The sequence below is a fragment of the Salmo salar genome, chromosome ssa05, assembly GCF_905237065.1.
Source record: "Salmo salar chromosome ssa05, Ssal_v3.1, whole genome shotgun sequence".
Lineage (NCBI taxonomy): Eukaryota > Metazoa > Chordata > Actinopteri > Salmoniformes > Salmonidae > Salmo > Salmo salar.
Window position 1 is genome coordinate 67,709,096 of NC_059446.1, and position 22,148 is coordinate 67,731,243.

Below are 22,148 nucleotides of genomic sequence, written 5' to 3' on the forward strand. Positions count from 1 at the left end.
TACACCAAATCACTTGGCTCTATCATATCCTCACATGGTCTCTCCTATCATTGCTATGCAGACGACACACAATTAATCTTCTCCTTTCCCCCTTCTGATAACCAGGCGGCGAATCGCATCTCTGCATGTCTGTCAGACATATCAGTGTGGATGACGGATCACCAGCTCAAGCTGAACCTCGGCAAGACGGAGCTGCTCTTCCTCCCGGGGAAGGACTGCCCGTTCCATGATCTCGCCATCACGGTTGACAACTCCCTTGTGTCCTCCTCCCAGAGTGCTAAGAACCTTGGCGTGATCCTGGACAACACCCTGTCGTTCTCCACTAATATCAAGGCGGTGACCCGATCCTGTAGGTTCATGCTCTACAACCTTCGCAGAGTACAACCCTGCCTCACACAGGAAGCGGCGCAGGTCCTAATCCAGGCACTTGTCATCTCCCGTCTGGATTACTGCAACTCGCTGTTGGCTGGGCTCCCTGCCTGTGCCATTAAACCCCTACAACTCATCCAGAACGCCGCAGCCCGTCTGGTGTTCAACCTTCCCAAGTTCTCTCACGTCACCCCGCTCCTCCGCTCTCTCCACTGGCTTCCAGTTGAAGCTCGCATCCGCTACAAGACCATGGTGATTGCCTACGGAGCTGTGAAGGGAACGGCACCTCCATACCTTCAGGCTCTGATCAGGCCCTACACCCAAACAAGGGCACTGCGTTCATCCACCACTGACCTGCTGGCCCCCCTACCTCTGAGGAAGCACAGTTCCCGCTCAGCCCAGTCAAAACTGTTCGCTGCTCTGGCACCCCAATGGTGGAACAAGCTCCCTCACGACGCCAGGACAGCGGAGTCAATCACCACCTTCCGGAGACACCTGAAACCCCACCTCTTTAAGGAATACCTAGGATAGGATAAAGTAATCCTTCTAACCCCCCCCCCCCCCTTAAAAGATTTAGATGCACTATTGTAAAGTGGTTGTTCCACTGGATATCATAAGGTGAATGCACCATTTTGTAAGTCGCTCTGGATAAGAGCGTCTGCTAAATGACTTAAATGTAAATGTAAATGTAATGTAAATGTAGAATGGTATAGTGTAGTTTATTTTTCTAACAATTTTTGTATTTTATTGCTTTTCTATATTTTTTATTACAATCTCTACCATGTGTTGTAGGGTGTGTTTCATTATTCGACTCCTCTGGGAACGTTGTAATATTTCAAATAGTCATGGAGTACTCTTTGTGTCTCTGAACATTTGGTTAACAATATACAGTTTATCGACTACGAGAGCGCGTTTCCCTTTCAATCTATTTCCCTTGAAGATTGGATACAGAACTTTGCGCCGTTCTGCAATTTCCTTCGGGAACTGATCATTCATGTCTATTTTCGTGGCAGCAAGTCTTTTAACAATTATTTTATCTTTAAAGAAAGCTAATTAGGAACGAACGATTGGGCGTTCATACCTCTGCCAGAAACGGTGTACACGTTCGCGTTGGATTATGTCCATAGTTTCGCTTGGGATCCGAAGCGCTGTAAGGAGCAACTCCCTAACTACACCCTGAGTCAGGAACTTCTTCTTTCTCTTGGATACCTGTAAGTATCACATTTTCTCTCATGGGTCTAGTCTGTATGTCAAGTAAGGCTTTTCTCAGAAATATGTTCTCCTTTTTAAGTTCATTAACATCGGTTTCAATCTTATTGACAGGCCATTTTAGCTTGTTTGTATCTTTCTCCAATATCGCTGCTTTTTTGTCGCTCATCTCGAGGCTTGCCTTCAACTCCTTTATATCCTTACTGACTAATTCAAGTATGCCCAGTTTGTCATTTATTGATTTTAACAGATCGGGTTCGACCTTTACCATTCCCGGTGGTGAAAATAGTAAATCGTCTGTAGAAGTCACGTTTTGGGATTGGTTCCACTATTTTACTCTCCGTCATGTTTGGGTGTTGCTTGTTTTCGTAATATTTGTCGATACATTTCTCTAGTCTTGTGACTTATTGTGTTGTTATCCAGATTGAAGGTTATAACCCACCAGTTTGTGAAGTGCTAATATTTAGTCTAATTTACCGATATTGAATATTACGTTTTTATCTTGAGGTGATCTACACTGCTATGTTCAGTCCGCCATCTATTGTATCCAGCAGCGAGTTTTCACACTGTTTAGTGAGTCCACCAGATCAGAGGCAGTAATGACCAGGGATGTTCTCTTGCTAAGTGTGTGAATTAGACCATTTTCCTGTCCTGCTAAGCATTCAAAATGTAACGAGTACTTTTGGGTGTCAGGGAAAATGTATAGAGTAAAAAGTACATACTTTTATTTAGGAATGTAGTAAAGTCAAAGTTGTGAAATATAAATAGTTAATTAAAGTACAGATCCCCCCCCAACGACTTAAGTAGTACTTTAAAGTATTTTTTTACTTAAGTACTTTACACCACTGGCTATTCACGGAACATATGTTTATGGTTTGGTTCCTCTCTCTTGAGATTTCACTTAAGGACCAATGGAATGGTTTAAAATGTGCAAAAGCCGCCCATCAGGAGCAAAAATAATTCGCCCACTGCAGTACTTCCTTTGTGCCTCGTTCTCAGCACGTGGGTATGCGCTAAAATGTCATTCTTTCACCACAAAGTTTAAAGGATAAAATCAGTACATGGATTATTACAAGGCAATTTCAAACAGTATGTCTCTCTGTATATATTTGTTTTTCAGGCTGCATGTGGTCTAAGTACTGTTTATTACCAGTAAGTCAAAACGAAGTATTTTCATGTGTTGGTAAATGGCATCCCTCATCAATGATCACATGTGTACTTTTTATTTTATTTATTTCACCTTTATTTAACCAGGTAGGCTAGTTGAGAACACGTTCTCATTTACAACTGCCACCTGGTCAAGATAAAGCAAACCAGTGCAACACAGACAACAACACAGAGTTACACATGGAATAAACAAACATACAGTCAACAGTACAGTAGAAAATGTCTATATACAGTGTGTGCAAATGAGATAGGATAACGGAGGTAAGGCAATAAATAGGCCATAGTGGCGAAATGATTACAATATAGCAATTAAACACTGGAGTGATAGATGTGCAGTGTACAAGTAGAGATACTGGCGTGCAAAGGAGCAAAAATAAATAAAGTAGATAACAGTATGGGGATGAGGTAGTTGGATGGGCTATTTACAGATAGGCTATGTACAGGTGCAGTGATATGTGAACTACTCTGACAGCTGGTGCTTAAAGCTAGTGAGGGAGACATGAGTCTCCAGCTTCAGTGATTTTTGCAGTTCGTTCCAGTCATTGGCAGCAGAGAACTGGAAGGAAATGCGGCCGAAGGAGGAATTGGCTTTGGGGATGACCAGTGAAATATACCTGCGGGAGCGCGTGCTACGGGTGGGTGCTGCTATGGTGACCAGTGAGCTAAGGCGGGGCTTTATCTAGCAACAACTTATAGATGACCTAGAGCCAGTGGGTTTGGCGACGAATATGAAGCAAGGGCCAGCCAACGAGAGCATACAGGTCGCAGTGGTGGGTAGTATATGGGACTTTGGTGACAAAACAGATGGCACTGTGATAGACTGCATCCAATTTGCTGAGTAGAGTATTGGATGCTATTTTGTAAATTACATCGCCGAAGTCAAGGATCGGTAGGATAGTCAGTTTTACGAGGGTATGTTTGGCAGCATGAGTGAAGGATGCTTTGTTGCGAAATAGGAAGCTGATTCCAGATTTGATTTTGGATTGGAGATGCTTAATGTGAGTCTGGAAGGAGAGTTTATAGTCTAACCAGACACCTAGGTATTTGTAGTTGTCTACGTATTCTAAGTCAGAACGTCCAGAGTAGTGATGCTGGGCGGGCGGGCAGGTGTGGGCAGCGATCGGTTGAAGAGCATGCATTTAGTTTTACTAGCATTTAACAGCAGTTGGAGGCCACGGAAGGAGAGTTGTATGGCATTGAAGCTCGTCTGGAGGTTAGTTAACACATTGTCCAAAGAAGGGCCAGAAGTATACAGAATGGTGCCGTCTGCGTAGAGGTGGATCAGAGAATCACAAGCAGCAAGAGCGACATCATTGATGTATACAGAGAAAAGAGTTGGCCCGAGGATTGAACCCTGTGGCACCCCCATAGACTGCCAGAGGCCCGGACAACAGGCCCTCCAATTTGACACACTGAACTCTGTCTGAGAAGTAGTTGGTGAACCAGGCGAGGCAGTCATTTGAGAAACCAAGGCTGTTGAGTCTGCCAATAAGAATGTGGTGATTGATCGATGATTAGTGCATTAGTGTGCTGTACTCAAGTCTGTTATTTGTTTACTACATATTTACTACATATTCAACACTGTTTGATGAAAACAAATAATACATGCCTAAACAAGCCCAGGACAACAGATATCATGGATTGTGTAATTTCATCCATTCCGTCCTTTCTTGGTTACACAGCAAAGAAGTAGGGATACAATATTGGAACAATGATTGATTTTCAGCAATTATTACTGTAAGTGAGAATGGTTGCGCAAAAAGTCATATCGTGATAAATGTAACAATTTTTTTCATCTAACATATCCAGGGAATGCATGATATTTTGATGTTCAAACTGCCAAAATAGGATCCAGATTCATCAGATAAATGTTTTGCTCTTCATAGAATTTGCTGACGTCTTTGTGCATATATACTATAGGCTATATTATTCACCACCTGAGGAAGTGGGACCTCAAAAAACTTAGCTAGATTGCGAACTCACAATATATTGTTGCTATACATGTAGGATAATTGATCTATCAGTAAATGAAGGCTAATATCCTACAACAACTTTCCAGCGCTAGGCCTAGGCTATTTGATGTACAACGAGAGCTCACGTTTTTACCAATTTGCATGTTCTGTAGTGTGCAAAGTGTGAGGGAGTGTATTGGCTCGCGACAGCAGCCGAAAGTGGGACGGGCAAATACTTTAAATGCAGGAGTCACTGCCACTCACCAAGTAGGCCTATAGACCAGGGTTTCCCAAACTTGGTCTCTAGAGATTGAAATAAATTGTGTTTCTTAAAAAAAAAGGACATTTAATGCTACCTGAATTGACTCAGAAAAGTAACATACTTAGGCCTACAGTTTATTGACCCAGCTCTATTAAGAGTGAGAATTTCACGTGAAATTATTGAAATGGTGGTTGCTTCTAGAGAATAAAGACCTGTTTTGTAGAGCTCCTGTATGCTGCCTCTGTCTGGTCTTAATTTTGTAGATTAAACTGAACTCCACAATTTATGATGGAATTGAGCTGAGACTAGTGTGGGCAGACTGGAGCTCCGATGTCACATAAAATGACGTTTTTATCAAAAGACTGATTTCAGGACCCCTGATATATGCAGCAATTACACACATTTGTCTGTGTAATTGCGGGCTACTCTTTGGATGCTAACATCAGTCGTTTTTATAAAAAAAACATAATTTTATGTGACGTCGGAGCTCCAGTCCGCCCACACTAGTCGCCGCTCAACTCCATCGTGGAGTTGAGTTTAGTCGGCGAGATAGTCTTAACTTTCATTATAGTTGACCGTCCACTCTGAACCCTCCAAACAGCGCATTACATTACCAATACCACTCTCTCTCTCCCACATCATCCTTCTCTCTTTCCACCTATTCCATATATCAGTGATATCATCAGTGGTAACTACAACCAGTCTACAACCCAGGGAAGTGGCAGCTCCGGGCAGTGACATCACCCTTAGCTGCTCTTTCCCTTCGTCTAAAAACCTGAACCTCAACAACCTGGTCGTCAACTGGCAGCATGGAGAATCAGTGGTGGTCCACAGTTATTACCATGGGAGAGATCAGCTGGAAAGACAGTGTTGTTTACAAGGGACGAACTCTTCTGTTTGAAGACCAGCTCACTGTGGGAAATGCCTCATTTAGACTGAGTGGTGTGCAGCTGAGTGACCAGGGCCCATACACCTGTGATGTGATGGATGAACAGGGAAGCACCCAGGAAAAGCTACAACTTTTAGTGGCAGGTAAGTTCCATTGTTGCTCCATCTATATTGTATAGTATAAATAATAACTGCCCCTACAAAAGTATTTCTAATATTTCAAACCAGCCCCTTATGATGAGACCAGGATATCTGCCCAAGCCACTTGTGATGGCTTCATTGTCACCCTCCATGCCTCTCAGGGGTTTCCCCAGCCAGAGGTAATGTGGAAAGGTGTGATGGACAGTAACACCACTACGGAGTTGGACAGCAGGGGGCACTATGAGCTGGAGAGTGAGGTGACCCTGAGGCTGAACAGCACACTGACTGTTACAACTGAGACTGAGGGTTCTGGACCAGAGTTTCACCAAGTATCTCATACTCCACCTACCACCAGGTAAAATATCAGGGTTTCAGAGTTTGTTCCTTGATTCAATGTTGTTTTCAGATACTTTTAACATTTGTTTACAGTTCTTTTGGAGTTGGGTATTTTTTTTATTGGGTATTTTGGATTATTGATCATACAGTACATGTGTTCTTATTATCATTCTTCTGGTGTAGTTTGTACCTAGTCCATTGGGATATGATGATACCATACTTGCACAATGGCCTTTGACCATGGGCTTCTCTGGAGTAAGCTGTGAGTGTTGTTCACAATACTCTGCTACAGTTCATGATAAAACCCTTGTCAGATATAGAGGGAAATGTTGCTTATTTCAGTGACTGAGGTTGAGTGCTCCCTTCTTTTCATCCCTTCCACAGTGTGCCGTGATGCCTGCTGAGCAGAGGAGCAGATTGTTGATGTATCCCCTGCTGCTAACGCTGCTGGGATTGGTGCTCCTGTTATCCTGGAAGAGGTCTGAGCAGGAGACCAAAAAGGATACGAAAACAGAAGAATAGAATAGCCTTCAGTCCATGGTCACTCAATAGACTTTATGCCAGAGCAACTATTATTGCTTGTTTACAGAGAAAACATAAAGGGAGGACATTTACACTTTAGTGTCATTTTGTAAAATCTAAACTACAATACTTTATACACAAAATTCAGCATGATACAGTTGACACACTGTAGTGTCAGACAATACAGTTGACATACTCACTATACGACAGACAATGGGAGTTGCAAACCACACCACTAAAGGGTCAGATGTACCTCTATTCTGAATTTGGTTCCTCTTAAGGTTTCTTCTTTGTAGGGAGTTTTTGTTTGCTGCTACTTGTCAGCGGTTTAGCCCACGTTACTGTGTAAATCACCTTTGACCTTTGCCTTACTGGTCTTCATAAATGACATGTATTTATTGATTGAAATGATGGCAGCAACAGCGTCTAATGAAAATTGTTACGTGTGTTCCAGGCAATGTGTCATACTTTCCAGAATTTGTTATTTTGTAATAAAAGGAGATGAACCCCCAATTGTGATGTCTTTTTGCTAAATCTCTTTACAGGAAAGAACTGGCATGTTGGCAGTATAACAGCAGTACAGGGAGAGTGTCATTTTTTTCCTGTAACATTTCTTATTTTAGTAGAATCCTCTTGGTCAAATAATGACATGAAACTATACAGTATTGACCTGTCATTCAGGGCAGGTGAGGCAACATAAAAAAATATATACGTATATACTGTATATTATTTGGGGGGCTTGCCTGGTTTGCATGTTATTTTGGCATTAATACATGTCACATATCAGTTTGCAAACAATATAAATATCAATGAGTTAATAAAGCCACATACGAACATAGTCGCTTATGTTTTCTTGAGTAAGGCAGCTCCAAAATGCAGGTGTTCCAGCCTAGCTCAGTGCTTTCATGGGGACACTATGTCACCGCTAAGTGTAAGGGGAGACCTTGAAAATTCTAGCCCTTTTGCTTCCGATATAGTTACATTAGAAGTGCACATCCAAGAAGGCTCAAGGTCATTGGCTACCGATAAAATGTCAAATCACGTTATATGTACAGTAGCTTTCAAAATCTTAGCTAGCAGTCATCATCATGAATCAAGTTGACAATCCTTTTCAATCCTTGTCATATGAAGAGAAATTATAGATAAAACGTATCAGTGCTCATCGGCCATTGGACATAAACGTTACACAACAAGTTGGAAATCGCAAATTCAACAATGAGTGGTTTGGAAGTGAGCACACCACAATAACGTTAGTCCAAAAATGTATTGTATGCTGCTGCATAAATGATTGTAAGAGCTTTCATTGTCTGCTTATATGCCCCTGTTATTTATCCTACGTTTCTGACTTGGTCTACAGGGAGAATACTGTAAGAATGGCCCATGTTCTGAATTCTGTTGCTGTACATTCCAAAAGTGCTGAACAAATAGTTATATTGACAACGTCTGTCCTAGCTGGCTCATAAATGTCTTAATCGAAATTACGGTTTGCCTCTTATCTGCTTGTCATCCCCTTATGCGATAGTTTGTACATCTCAATTGTCAGTAGAAACCACATTTGTTAAAGCAAGTCAGCCATATCAGCTATGCTTTTTTAAAAGGTGGTAAATGAGTCAAAATGAATTGTTTCGCTGCCAGACAAGGCTCTGCTGATAGCAATGTATGGCAGTGGTAAGGTGTTGGGACTGCTGTTGGGATAGCTTTATGTACGCCCTAACAGTTTGTGGGCACCATTTGTTACCGTTAGAATACAATTAATGTATTGTGTAGTGGCTTTGCTGGCATGCATATATTGTTTTGCCCCACCAAGATTTACATGCTAAAATCGCCACTGGTGTAAATGTATGGAAAGGATGATAACAGAAAGGCTCACTTACTTCCTGGAGAGCAGAGGCCTATTGTCACCAGACCAAAGTGGGTTTAGAAAAGGCAGTGTACGGTGCCTAGAGTCAGACATATGGAAGGACTGTGATATGATGTGGAAGGAAGGTCTGCTTATCAAACTGGAAATCATGAGGGTTGGAGGAAGCGTTTTAACTGGATAAAGGTCTTTCTTTTTGGACAATCAATACAAGTGAGGGTGGGGAGCTCTATGTCAGAAAGGTATGAGGTGGATAATGGTATCCCCATGGAAGTGTCATTAGTCCTTTGTTGTTCTCCATTATGATAGATAATGTATTCTCCAAGGTGAGACCAAATATTGGGAGGTCATTGTTTGCCGATGACGGAGCACTGTGGAAGAGAGGGAGAAATATTCCCGATACAGCCAGGAGAGTTCAAGAAGACAAGTTGATCAGTGGTCACTCAGGTGGGTCTTCAAGTTCTCCATTGAGAAAACACAGACTGTTTTTAACTAGAAGGAAGTTTGGGGAGGAAATATGCTTGAAGCTGTATGGGTGTTTAGGTTCCTGGGGGTCTGGTTTGACTCTTGAATGACGTGGGTGGAGCATATTAACAGAGTAGTTGTCAAAGGAAATAAATGATTGAATGTCATGCATTGCCTGTCAGGAATGGAGTGGGGGCTGGATAGAATGGTGTTGAAAATGCTATATATAGCACTGAATACAATTGTGGTTGGATAGGTAGTTGTTGTTATGGCGAGAGAGATGGGATTGTTTGAGAAGGAGTTCAGCCCCTCTGTGGTGCTTCCTGCTATCCCACCTTGGTTGATCCCTCAGCCAATGCTAGACCTAGGGTTGCTTGAGAGGGTAAAGGGTGGTGAGGAAGGAGTAGATCCAGTAAATATGGTAAGTGAACACTTTAGAACACAGTACTATGCTTTCTTGAATATACTGTATTCGCTGATGTATCTAAGGACCCTAAAACGGAGGATAGGTGCAGCTTTTAGTGTTCCTGGGTTTAAGGTTGCAGTGACAAAAAGAGCAACAGATCATTTATCTGTATACATCATGGAGTTGCTGGCCATACTCTTGGCTGCAGAGTGGGTGGATGATGTGAAGGCAGACAGGGTAGTCATATGTTTTGACTTCTGTGCAGCACTGATGAGCTTAAAATTCATTTGTGTCACAGAGCAGACAAGATGTGTTGTACATGATTTTGCATTGCCTGTTTAGATTGTGACATATGGGGGGCATTTGTGAGGTTCCTCTGGGTGCCAGCTCATGTGGGAGTAGAGGGAAATGAAGAGTCGGATGTTCTTGCCAAGCAAGCTCTCAAATATCCTAATGTTGACATTGTGGCGTACAGCAGGTCAGCCACCAGGGGGAGACTCGTCGAGGCCTGGTGACAGATGGTGTATACATCACGAGGCGATGGCTCCATCTGCTGGACGTGCCAGGTCTCGACGGGCTCCCGTATAGTTGGGGACGGTTACAGAGGTAACAGGAGTGAGTGCAATTTTGATCCCGACAGGGTACAGCAAGACCAGAAGACGGTATCCCGGAGAGGGTCTCATGGGAGAGACCTATCATTTTCTTTTTGATTTATTATTTAAATAAACACCCTTGAAACCGAGCTAATCATACTGTGTCCGTGTCTGATCTGTGTAAACATCTTGACCAAACCCCCTGGTCTGCCACAACATGGAAATTACAATAAGAAAAGCAGAAGCCAAGGGACTAATAATAACAGTAGTAAAATACAAATGACAGCAAATGTGGGAAAGGGAAGATCCAGGAAAATGTAGGGGCACGGAGGTCCTCAGGTCGAGCGAAAAGGGTGGAAAGTGTAATAACAAGGCTGGGACTGGGACATACAAGGCTGAAACACATATTGAAATTGGTAGGAAAACATCCAACTGGGAAGTGTGATCACTTTCAGGAGGAGATGGAGACAGTGGAACATGTTCTATTTCAGTGCCAGCACTATGAGAGGGAAAGGGAGAGATTATTATTAGATTCAAGGAATAATGGTGTTGAAGAGACAAGTTTAATTGTACTGTTAAGGCAAACTTCACGTGATGTATTTCTTTGCATATTTCATTTCCTTAGGGAGACAAGATTAATGGATAGGATTTATACCTTTTCTGTCTCTGGTCCACACTCCAGTCCAGTTGGTGGCGGTAATGCACATTTAAAGTTTGCCATCCACACAATGTGCCGTACTTTGTTCCTTCTACACATGGGGTAAGTGCTAACATTTCATTAATTCACTCAAATGTTTAACAAAGTTTAGAAACTAAGGGGTGTATGTATAATTGGATCCCCGTTCTTAATAGGCTCTATAATGCATTATATAGGATAAAGAAAATGCAGGATAAAGTTAGTCCATGGATTATTAGAAGCAGAATTCAAAGGTATGTGTCTCTCTCTGTCTTTCAGGTTGCATGTGGTCTCTGTGCTGTTTATTATCAGTAAGTAAAAATTGAGTATTTTCATATGGTGTGTATGCACTAGTAGTAGGGCAAATATCAAACCTTTACAAATAGCTTTTTTAGTAATTCATAAATAAATGGGATCCCTCATCAATGATCACATGTGAACATTGATTAGTGCATTTTTGTGCAGCACTCAAATCAAAGTTTATTTGTCACGTGCGCCGAATACAACAGGTGTAGACCTTACAGTGAAATGCTTACTTACAGGCCCTAACCAACAGTGTAATTTTTAAGTAAAAAACTAGGTATTAGGTGAACAATAGATAAGTAAAGAAATAAAAACAACAGTAAAAAGACAGTCACTCAAGTCTGTTATTTGATTACTACATATTAAACACTATGTTTGATGAAAACAAATAATAAATGCCCAAAAAGCCCTATTTTGTTTTTAGATTGATGAAAAATAAAACTCTAGTATACCTTGATTAGATACATTTTCACCCCTCTGAGTCAATACATGTTAGAAACACCTTTGGCAGTGATTACAGCTGTGATTCTTCTTGGGTAGGTGTCATAAGAGTACATTTAAGTCAAAGCTGTAATTTGGCCACTCAGGAACATTCACTGTCTTCTTGGTAAGCAACTCCAGTTTAGATTTGGCTTTGTGTTGTAGGTTATAGTCCTGCTGAAAGGTGAATTCCTCTCCCAGTGTCTGGTGTGAAGCGGACTTAAGCAGGTTTTCCTGTAGGATTTTGCCTGTGCTTAGCTCCATCACGTTTATTTTCATCCTGAAAAACTCCCCAGTCTTTGCTGATGTCAAGCACACCCATACCATGCTTCTACATATATACATTGCTTGCTGTTTGGGGTTTTAGGCTGGGTTTCTGTATAGCACCCTGTGACATCTGCTGACGTTAAAAGGTCTTTATAAAAACATTTGATTGATGATGCAACCACCACCATGCTTGTAAGAAAGGAGGCAGTTACTCAGTGATATGTTGTATTTACCCCAAACATAAGGCTTTGCATTTAGGCCAAAAAGTGTATTCCTTTGCAGTGTTTTTTTTCTTCAGTATTACTTTAGTGTCTTGTTGCATACAGGATGCATGTTTTGGAATACTTTTATTCTGTATATTTGTATTCTTCTTTTCACGGACATCCATCAGCCGTTTCCTTCCTGTCCTGCAGCTCGGTTCAGAAGGACGACTGTATTTTTGATGTGTCTGGGTGGTTTAATACATCATCCACAGCATAATTATTAACTTGACCATACTTAAATATATATTCAATGTCTGATTTGTTATTGTTACCCATCTACCAATCACTACCCTTCTTTATGAGGCTTACGAAAAGCTCCCTGGTCTTTGTAGTTGAATCTGTGCTTGAAATGTAATACTTGACTGAGGGACCTTACAGATTTTCTATGTATTGTGTGTGGGACAGAGGAAGGGGTAGTCATTCAAAAATCATGTCAACCTCTATTTCATACAGTGAGTCCATATAACTTATGTGATTTGTTATGCCAAATTTGACTTCTGAACTAATTTAGGCTTGTCTAAACAAAGGGGTAAATATATATGCAATGACTATTCAAGTTATTACAGTTTTATTAATTTGGAAAAATGTGTAGAATTTTCTTTATACTTTGACATTATGGGATATTTTGTGTAGATCAATGACATTAATATAAATATATTTCAATTACACTTTGTATTGTAACAAAATGTGAAAACAATTGTGAAAATTGCGTATTTACCTGATTTATTTGAGTTTAATGGTTAACAATTAACATTTAACTAATAGCAAGACATTTCTGTCCTACTAATGCTGTGTTTTTATGGTCTCCACTCTAGTTCCCTGCAGCTAATCTGGGCGTATGGTCAGTAGAGATGGCTTGAGCTGACAAATGAGTTAAAAACTGCATTACATAGACAAGATGTGGTGGGTGTAACCGAGATAGAGGTAGCCTGGAAGAGTTTAGGACAATCCCTCATTGTCTCATAATCATCCTGGCATCTGGGAAACTAAGGGTGGGGTTAAGACAACAACCCTGTACAGATAATGACCGGATGAACCCAGAGTGGCTTATGATGCCCATAGGGGTGGAACCAGCCATGACTAAGCATTCTTAGTGTCAGCTATATAAAGAACTCTGCATTCTGTAAAGGTTAGTTAACTCGGTCCAACACTCAAGGGTGTTGGGTTGACCAGCCTCATTATTGCAATAATTCATCGATATTCAATAAAGATGATTGTTTGAAGAAATGACAAGGTCTCTCTCACACGATTAGAATATTCCACGGCAAGTTCAAGCGGGTGTAGACTTTCTATAGGACCTGTATGGATTATGTAATTTTATCCATTCTGCCCTTTCATGGTTAGACAGCAAAGAAGTAGAGATACAGTTGAAGTCGAAAGTTTACATACACTTAGGTTGGAGTCATTAAAACTTGTTTTTCAACCACTCCACAAATTTCTTGTTAACAAACTATAATTTTGGCAAGTTGGTTAGGACATCTACTTTGTGCATGACACAAGTAATTTTTCCAACAATTGTTTACAGACAGATTATTTCACTTATAATTCACTGTATCACAATTCCAGTGGGTCAGAAGTTTACATACACAAAGTTGACCGTGCCTTTAAACAGCTTGGAAAATTCCAGAAAATTATGACATGGCTTTAGAAGCTTCTGATAGGCTAATTGACATAATTTGAGTCAATTGGAGGTGTACCTGTGGATGTATTTCAAGGCCTACCTTCAAACTCAGTGCCTCCTTGCTTGACATCATGGGAAAATCAAAAGAAATCAGCCAAGACCTCTGAAAAATAATTGTAGACCTCCACAAGTCTGGTTCATCCTTGGGAGCAATTTCCAAATACCTGAAGGTACCACGTTCATCTGTACAAACAATAGTACGCAAGTATAAACACCATGGGACCATGCAGCCATCATACCGCTGTAACGGCTGTCTTCTGTGGAAATGGACCAAGGTGCAGCAGGTTGCGTGTTCATCATGATAATTTATTAAATAAACGTGAACACGGGAAAAACAATAAACAAAAGAGAACTACAGACCGACAGTTTTACAGGCTAAGTACTTACATACAGCAGTGCAAAATCAACTACCCACAAAACCAAGTGACAAACATACTCCTACATATATGACTCCCAATCAGGAACAACGATCCCCAGCTGTTCCTGATCAGGAGTCACAAGACCAACACAGAACACAAGACTGCCACGTCCTGACCCCAAAACTACAACAACAGCTCCATCTGCTGGTCAGGACGTGACAGTACCCCCCCTCAAGGTGCAGACCCCGGAATGCACCTAACAACGAAAAAACACCAACAAACAAAATCCCCAACAAAACCCATAAACAATAACCCCTAAACAATAAGGGAGGGAAGGGAGGGTGGCTGCCGTCAACGACGGCACTGTGCTACACCCTCCCTCCCCAACCCACCTATCCTGGAGGTGGCTCCGGTGCAGGACGTGGACCCTGCTCCACCCTCGGCGTCGCCCACTTCGGTGGAGCCGATAGCTGCGCCAGGCAGACGGACCCCTCGAGCCGGGCCGGAGGACAGGAGGGCCCCTCGGGCTGGGCCGGGGGACAGGAGGGCCCCTCGGGCTGGGCCGGGGGACAGGAGGGCCCCTCGGGCTGGGCCGGGGGACAGGAGGGCCCCTCGGGCTGGGCCGGGGGACAGGAGGGCCCCTCGGGCTGGGCCGGGGGACAGGAGGGCCCCTCGGGCTGGGCCGGAGAGCAGGAGGGCCCCTCGGGCTGGGCCGGAGAGCAGGAGGGCCCCTCGGGCTTGGCCGGAAGGCATGCGGGCCCCTCGGGCTGGGCCGGAAGGCATGCGGGCCACTCGGGCTGGGCCGGAAGGCATGCGGGCCACTCGGGCTGGGCCGGAAGGCATGCGGGCCCCTCGGGCTGGGCCGGAAGGCATGCGGGCCACTCGGGCTGGACCGGAGGGCAGGAGGACCACTCGGGCTGGACCGGAGGGCAGGAGGACCACTCGGGCTGATCCTGACAGGCCGGGCACCCTGGCAGATCAGGGCAGGCGGGCACCTCTGGCAGAACCGGGCAGTCCGGCCACTCTGGCAGAACAGGGCAGTCCGGCCACTCTGGCAGAACAGGGCAGTCCGGCCACTCTGGCAGAACAGGGCAGTCCGGCCACTCTGGCAGAACAGGGCAGTCCGGCCACTCTGGCAGAACAGGGCAGTCCGGCCACTCTGGCAGAACAGGGCAGTCCGGCCACTCTGGCAGAACAGGGCAGTCCGGCCACTCTGGCAGAACAGGGCAGTCCGGCCACTCTGGCAGAACAGGGCAGTCCGGCCACTCTGGCAGAACAGGGCAGTCCGGCCACTCTGGCAGAACAGGGCAGTCCGGCCACTCCGGCAGAACAGGGCAGTCCGGCCACTCCGGCAGAACAGGGCAGTCCGGCCACTCCGGCAGAACAGGGCAGTCCGGCCACTCCGGCAGAACAGGGCAGTCCGGCCACTCCGGCAGTTCAGGGCAGTCCGGCCACTCCGGCAGTTCAGGGCAGTCCGGCCACTCCGGCAGTTCAGGGCAGTCCGGCCACTCCGGCAGTTCAGCGCAGTCCGGCCACTCCGGCAGTTCAGCGCAGTCCGGCCACTCCGGCAGTTCAGCGCAGTCCGACCACTCCGGCAGTTCAGCGCAGTCCGGCCACTCCGGCGACTGTTGACTGGCGGGCAGCTCCGACGACTGTTGACTGGCGGGCAGCCCCGACGACTGCCGACCGGCGGGCAGCCCCGACGACTGTTGACTGGCGGGCAGCTCCGACGACTGTTGACTCCTGATGCGTGGGGCAGGTATTGGACGTACCAGCCTGGAGACACGCACCTCCATGCTAGTGTGTCTAGCGGGAAACACCGGACCGAAAGGGCGCACTGGCGGTCTTGAGTGCAGGGTTGGCATCACCCCTTCCGGCTCGATGCTCCCCTTGCCCTGGCACCTGCGGGGCACTGGTACTGGGCGCACTGGGCTGTGCGTCCGTATAGGCGAGATGGTGCGCACCTCAGCGTAACATGACGCCCTCCACCTCGTACGCACCGCCCTGTAGTCACGGGTAGCTGGCTTACGGCTCTTCCCTGGCCTGGCCAAACTACCCGTGTGCCCCCCCCCAAAAAAATCTTGGGGCTGCCTCTCGGGTTCCCTTAGCTCCCTTAACTTGTCCGCCCAGAATTTTCTTTCGTCCTGCCAGGTCCATTCTTCCATTTCCTTCTCCTGTGGCTTCCTCCTCTTCTGCTGCTTGGTCCTTTGGTGGTGGGTAGTTCTGTAACGGCTGTCTTCTGTGGAAATGGACCAAGGTGCAGCAGGTTGCGTGTTCATCATGATAATTTATTAAATAAACGTGAACACGGGAAAAACAATAAACAAAAGAGAACTACAGACCGACAGTTTTACAGGCTAAGTACTTACATACAGCAGTGCAAAATCAACTACCCACAAAACCAAGTGACAAACATACTCCTACATATATGACTCCCAATCAGGAACAACGATCCCCAGCTGTTCCTGATCAGGAGTCACAAGACCAACACAGAACACAAGACTGCCACGTCCTGACCCCAAAACTACAACAACAGCTCCATCTGCTGGTCAGGACGTGACAACCGCTCAGGAAGGAGACGCGTTCTGTCTCCTAGAGATGAACGTACTTTGGTGCGAAAAGTGCAAATCAATCCCAGAACAAGAGCAAAGGACCTTGTGAAGATGCTGGAGGAACCAGGTACAAAAGTATCTATATCCACAGTAAAACGAGTCCTATATCGACATAACCTGAAAGGCCACTCAGCAAGGAAGAAGCCACTGCTCCAAAACCGGCATAAAAACACACAGACTATGGTTTGCAACTGCACATGGGGACAAAGATCATACTTTTTGGAGAAATGTCCTCTGGTCTGATGAAACAAAAATAGAACTGTTTGGCCATAATGACCATCATTATGTTTGGAGGAAAAAGGGGGATGCTTGCAAGCTGAAGAACCACATCCCAACCATGAAACACAGGGGTGGCAGCATCATGTTGTCGGGGTGCTTTGCTGCAGGAGGGACTGGTGCACTTCATAAAATAGATGGCATCATGAGGGAGGAAAATTATGTGGATATATTGAAGCAACATCTCAAGACGTCAGTCAGGAAGTTAAAGCTTAGTTGCAAATGGGTCTTCCAAATGGACAATGACCCCAAGCATACTTCCAAAGTTGTGGCAAAATGGCTTAAGGACAACAAAGTCAGGTTATTGGAGTGGCCATTACAAAGCCCTAACCTCAATCCTATAGAACATTTGTGGGCAGAACTGAAAAAGCGTGTGTGAGCAAGGAGGCCTACAAACCTGACTCAGTTACACCAGCTCTGTCAGGAGGAATGGCCAAAAATTCACCCAACTTATTGTGGGAAGCTTGTGGAAGGCTTCCTGAAACGTTTGACCCAAGTTAAACAATTTAAAGGCAATGCTGCCAAATACTAATATAGTGTATGTAAACTTCTGACCCATTGGGAATGTGATGAAAGAAATAAAAGCTGAAATAAATAATTCTCTCTACTATTATTCTGACATTTCACATTGTTTAAATAAAGTGGTGATCCTAACTGGCCCAAGACAGGGAATTGTTACTAGGATTAAATGTCAGAAATTGTGAAAAACTGAGTTTAAATGTATTTGGCTAAGGTGTATATAAACTTCCGACTTCAACTGTACAATAACATTACATTACATTTACATTTAAGTCATTTAGCAGACGCTCTTATCCAGAGCGACTTACAAAATGGTGCATTCACCTTATGATATCCAGTGGAACAACCACTTTACAATAGTGCATCGGGGGCGAACAGTTTTGACTGGGCTGAGCGGGAACTGTGCTTCCTCAGAGGTAGGGGGGCCAGCAGGCCAGTGGTGGATGAACGCAGTGCCCTTGTTTGGGTGTAGGGCCTGATCAGAGCCTGAAGGTATGGAGGTGTCGTTCCCTTCACAGCTCCGTAGGCAATCACCATGGTCTTGTAGCGGATGCGAGCTTCAACTGGAAGCCAGTGAAGCCAGTGGAGAGAGCGGAGGAGCGGGGTGACGTGAGAGAACTTGGGAAGGTTGAACACCAGACGGGCTGCGGCGTTCTGGATGAGTTGTAGGGGTTTAATGGCACAGGCAATGTGCCATAACACAACATGTTAGAACAATGCTTGATTTGCTGTAATTATTACCAATACCACTCTCTCTCCCACATCATCCTTCTCTCTTTCCACCTATTCCATATATCAGTGATATCATCAGTGGTAACTACAACCAGTCTACAACCCAGGGAAGTGGCAGCTCCGGGCAGTGACATCACCCTTAGCTGCTCTTTCCCTTCGTCTAAAAACCTGAACCTCAATAACCTGGTCGTCAACTGGCAGCGTGGAGAATCCGAGGTGGTCCACAGTTATTACCATGGGAGAGATCAGCTGGAAAGACAGAGTGTTGTTTACAAGGGACGAACTCATCTGTTTGAAGACCAGCTCACTGTGGGAAATGCCTCACTTAGACTGAGTGGTGTGCAGCTGAGTGACCAGGGCCCATACACCTGTGATGTGACAGATGAACAGGGAAGCACCCAGGAAAAGCTACAACTTTTAGTGGCAGGTAAGTTCCATTGTTGCTCCATCTATATTGTATAGTGTAAATAATGATAACTGCCCCTACAAAAGTATTTCTAATATTTCAAACCAGCCCCTTATGATGAGCCCAGGATATCCATCCAAGCCACTTGTGACGGCTTTGTTGTGACCTTCAGTGCCTCTCAGGGGTTTCCCCCAGCCAGAGGTAGTGTGGAAAGGTGTGATGGGCAGTACCAACACCACTATGGAGTTAGACAGCAAGGGGCTCTATGAGCTGGAGAGTGAAGTGACCCTGAGGCTGAACAGCACTCTGACTGTTACAGCCGAGCTGCGACTGAGGGTGCTGGACCAGAGTTTCACCAAGTATCTCACACTCCACCCACCGCCAGGTAAAATATCAGGGTTCCAAGGTTTGTTCTTTGACTCAATGTTGTTTTCAGATCCTTTATTTAGAGTTCTTTTTACTATTGGATATTTTGGATTATTGATCATTCATGTGTTTTATTCTTCTGGTGCAGTCCATCGAGATGTGATACCATATTTGCACAAAATGTTTAGGGGAAGCTGAAGGTCTCAGAGAAGGTGATGTTATTGTGCGAAGCTAAGCTGCCTGCAGCTAGCTCCACCATCACATCTACCCCTCTTTGACCATGGCCTTCTCCAGAGCAAGCTGTGAGTGTGGTTTGTATTTCTATTTGTATTTATTAGGGATCCCCATTAGCTGCTGTCAATGCAGCAGCAGCTACTCTTCCTGGTGTCCAACAAAATTAAGGCAGTTTATACAATTTTAAAAACATTACAATACATTCACAGATTTCACAACACACTGTGTGCCCTCAGGCCCCTACTCCACAACTACCACATATCTACAGTACTAACTCTGTGTGTGTGTGTGTGTGTGTGTGTGTGTGTGTGTGTGTGTGTGTGTGTGTGTGTGTGTGTGTGTGCGTGCGTGCGTGCGTGCGTGCGTGCGTGTCTGTGCCAATGTTTGTGTTGTTCACAATACCCTACTACAGTTCATAAAACACTAGTCAGATATAGAGGGAAATGTTGTCTATTTCAGTTACTGAGGTTGAGTGCTCCTTTCTTCTCTCCTCCCTTCCACAGTGTGCTGTGTAATGCCTGCTGAGCAGAGGAGCAGATTGTTGATGTATCCCCTGCTGCTAACGCTGCTGGGATTGGTGCTCCTGTTATCCTGGAAGAGGTCTGAGCAGGAGACCAAAAAGGATACGAAAACAGAAGAATAGAATGGCCTTCAGTCCATGGTCACTCAACAGGCTTTATGCCAGAGCAACTATTATTGCTTGTTTACAGAGAAAACATAAAGGGAGGACAGCCTTTTATACTAATGTACATTTTAATTGAAAGTCATTTTGTAAAAGAACTACAATACATTATACACAAAGTTCAACACAATACAGTTGATGCTGTAGTGTCACAATACAGTTGACACACTCACTAAAGACAGACAATGGGAGATGCACACTACACCACTAGATGGTCATATGTACCTCTGCTCCAAATCTGGTTCCTCTTAAGGTTTGTTCCTTGTAGGGAGTTTTAGCTTACTGCTACTTGCTTAGGGATTCAGCCCAGGCCCAGGTAAATCACCTTTTATATCCGCAGTTGTCTTACTAGGCTTCATAAATGACATGTATTTATTGATTGAAATGATGGCAGCTATAGCGTCTAATGAAAATTGTTACGTGTGTTCCAGGCAATGTGTCATACTTTCCAGAATTTGTTATTTTTTAATAAAAGGAGATGAACCCCCAATTGTGATGTCTTTTTGCTAAATCTCTTTTACAGGAAAGAACTGGCATGTTGGCAGCATAACAGCAGTACAGGGAGAGTGTCATTTTCTCTTGTAACATTTCTTTATTTAGTAGGAACCCTTGGTCAAATAATGACATGAAACTGTATAGTTTTATTTCATTACACCCAGAGCAAATTGTTTTGTTTTGGTGTTCCAGTGGGATGCAGAGGGCGACATTGATCAAAGCCAGGGGATTTCTCATGTGCTTAGATTGCACAGGGGAGAATTCCAATTCATGTAGATGCACTGTGAGTAGCCTGGATTTGTTATCCACTGTAGCAGCAGGATCTACAGTACCCATCATCTAAAAAGCAAAAAGATAGTCCAACATAGCCTCCAACAGCTTCTCTATAGTTGACCAAGCTACCAGTTACTTTTCACTGGAAGAAGTTAAGCTACCCTAGCATTTCCCATGTATTATGTTTTGTTCATTTATCAAATTATTCACTTCCTGAACTTGCTTCCCGACTCCCAGAGCACATGTTACAAGGACCAAGTTTGGGGAACCCTAAGCCACACTTAAAGAGATTCTCCTGTACTTTTATATACTTTTTAACCAGTAGTTCTGAAAGTAGCACTCACAAGCTAAAAGTGGACCCCGATCATTGCGTACTACATCACAAATGTGCAGGTATGTGCACCATGTCATTGCTCTCTCTGCTGTGTCAACTGAGCCATGGGGCATCCCTGTAACCTCATTGGATAACGCTGGGCAGCCCTCTTGCTAGCTGTCACTGAAATGCGAGGGGCTAGAACTCGAATTGCTAAGGGGCTGGCCCACATGCGGGGATATGTAGGGAAAATGGCTCAGCTTCAAGAAAACAGTCACTTTCAAACTAGGGATTTCGTGGCTAATTGAAGTTAGTAAGTCTGCTCATAGATTATGCATGTATGAACTACACATTGACTGTCACACCCTGATCAGTTTCACCTGTCCTCGTTATTGTCTCCATCCCATCCAGGTGTCGATTGTTTTCCTCAGTGTATTTATCCCTGTTCTTCCAGTCTCTCTGTGCCAGTTCATCTTGTATGTTCCAAGTCAACCAGCGGTTTTCCAACCATTTGCATCTGGGTCTCGCCTTGTGTCATGATATTGACACATCCAAAGCGGCAGGTTTAAAAAAAATACTTTCTTAGTCGCCAAAGTATCAGAGAAAGTCTTTAAGAAAAATATAGTTTACTTAACTAGTTACTTTGAAAAAGTAGTTCACTACATCAAAACTACCTCGTGAGTGAACAGGGGCTGTCTCAGGTTGATCTCCGTACAGATTTAGAAACAGTGAATGATGTAAGAGGAACAATAGTAGAGGCCTCAAGGCAGGTGATACCCACAGGTACAGGGCGGAGAAGGAGAAAGCCAGTTCCCTGGTGGACTGAAGAGTGCAGAGAAGCTGTAAAGAGTAGGTGTTCCTTTTGTCCAGGTGGGAAAGGACAGTGTGGAGTGCAATAGAGATTGCATCATCTGTGGATCTGCTGGGGCGGTATGCAAATTTGAGTGGGTCTAGGGTTTCTGGGATAATGGTGTTAATGTGAGCCATGACCAGCCTTTTAAAGCCTTTCATGGCTACAGACGTGAGTGCTACGGGTCAGTAGT

General features: G+C 44.4%; 2 protein-coding genes across 4 annotated transcripts; both read left to right on the plus strand.

Moving 5' to 3' along the window:
• Positions 1–1,229: 1,229 nt before the first annotated feature.
• LOC123743144 (V-set domain-containing T-cell activation inhibitor 1) lies at positions 1,230–7,359 on the plus strand. Of its 2 annotated transcripts, XR_006769942.1 has the most exons (5): positions 1,230–1,580; positions 5,634–5,991; positions 6,076–6,343; positions 6,508–6,586; positions 6,709–7,359. XR_006769942.1 is itself a non-coding variant. In XM_045718640.1 (4 exons), the coding sequence occupies exons 2-4, from the start codon at positions 5,769–5,771 to the stop codon at positions 6,716–6,718; spliced, it is 501 nt and encodes a 166-aa protein (XP_045574596.1). In that variant the 5' UTR covers positions 1,243–1,580; positions 5,634–5,768; the 3' UTR covers positions 6,719–7,359. The 2 variants fall into 2 exon arrangements, 1 of the variants encoding a protein (XP_045574596.1); XM_045718640.1 differs by lacking the exon at positions 6,508–6,586 and having other exon boundaries at positions 1,243–1,580.
• A 3,479-nt stretch (positions 7,360–10,838) lies between these two features.
• LOC106605637 (programmed cell death 1 ligand 1) lies at positions 10,839–20,514 on the plus strand. 2 transcript variants are annotated; one of them, XM_045718641.1, is made up of 5 exons: positions 10,839–10,928; positions 11,124–11,155; positions 18,404–18,763; positions 19,062–19,127; positions 19,846–20,514. In XM_045718641.1, exons 1-5 carry the CDS (start codon positions 10,897–10,899, stop codon positions 19,983–19,985), a joined length of 630 nt encoding a protein of 209 aa, XP_045574597.1. In that variant the 5' UTR covers positions 10,839–10,896; the 3' UTR covers positions 19,986–20,514. The 2 variants fall into 2 exon arrangements, 1 of the variants encoding a protein (XP_045574597.1); XR_006769943.1 differs by having other exon boundaries at positions 10,854–10,928; positions 18,851–19,127; positions 19,846–20,049.
• Positions 20,515–22,148: the final 1,634 nt, after the last annotated feature.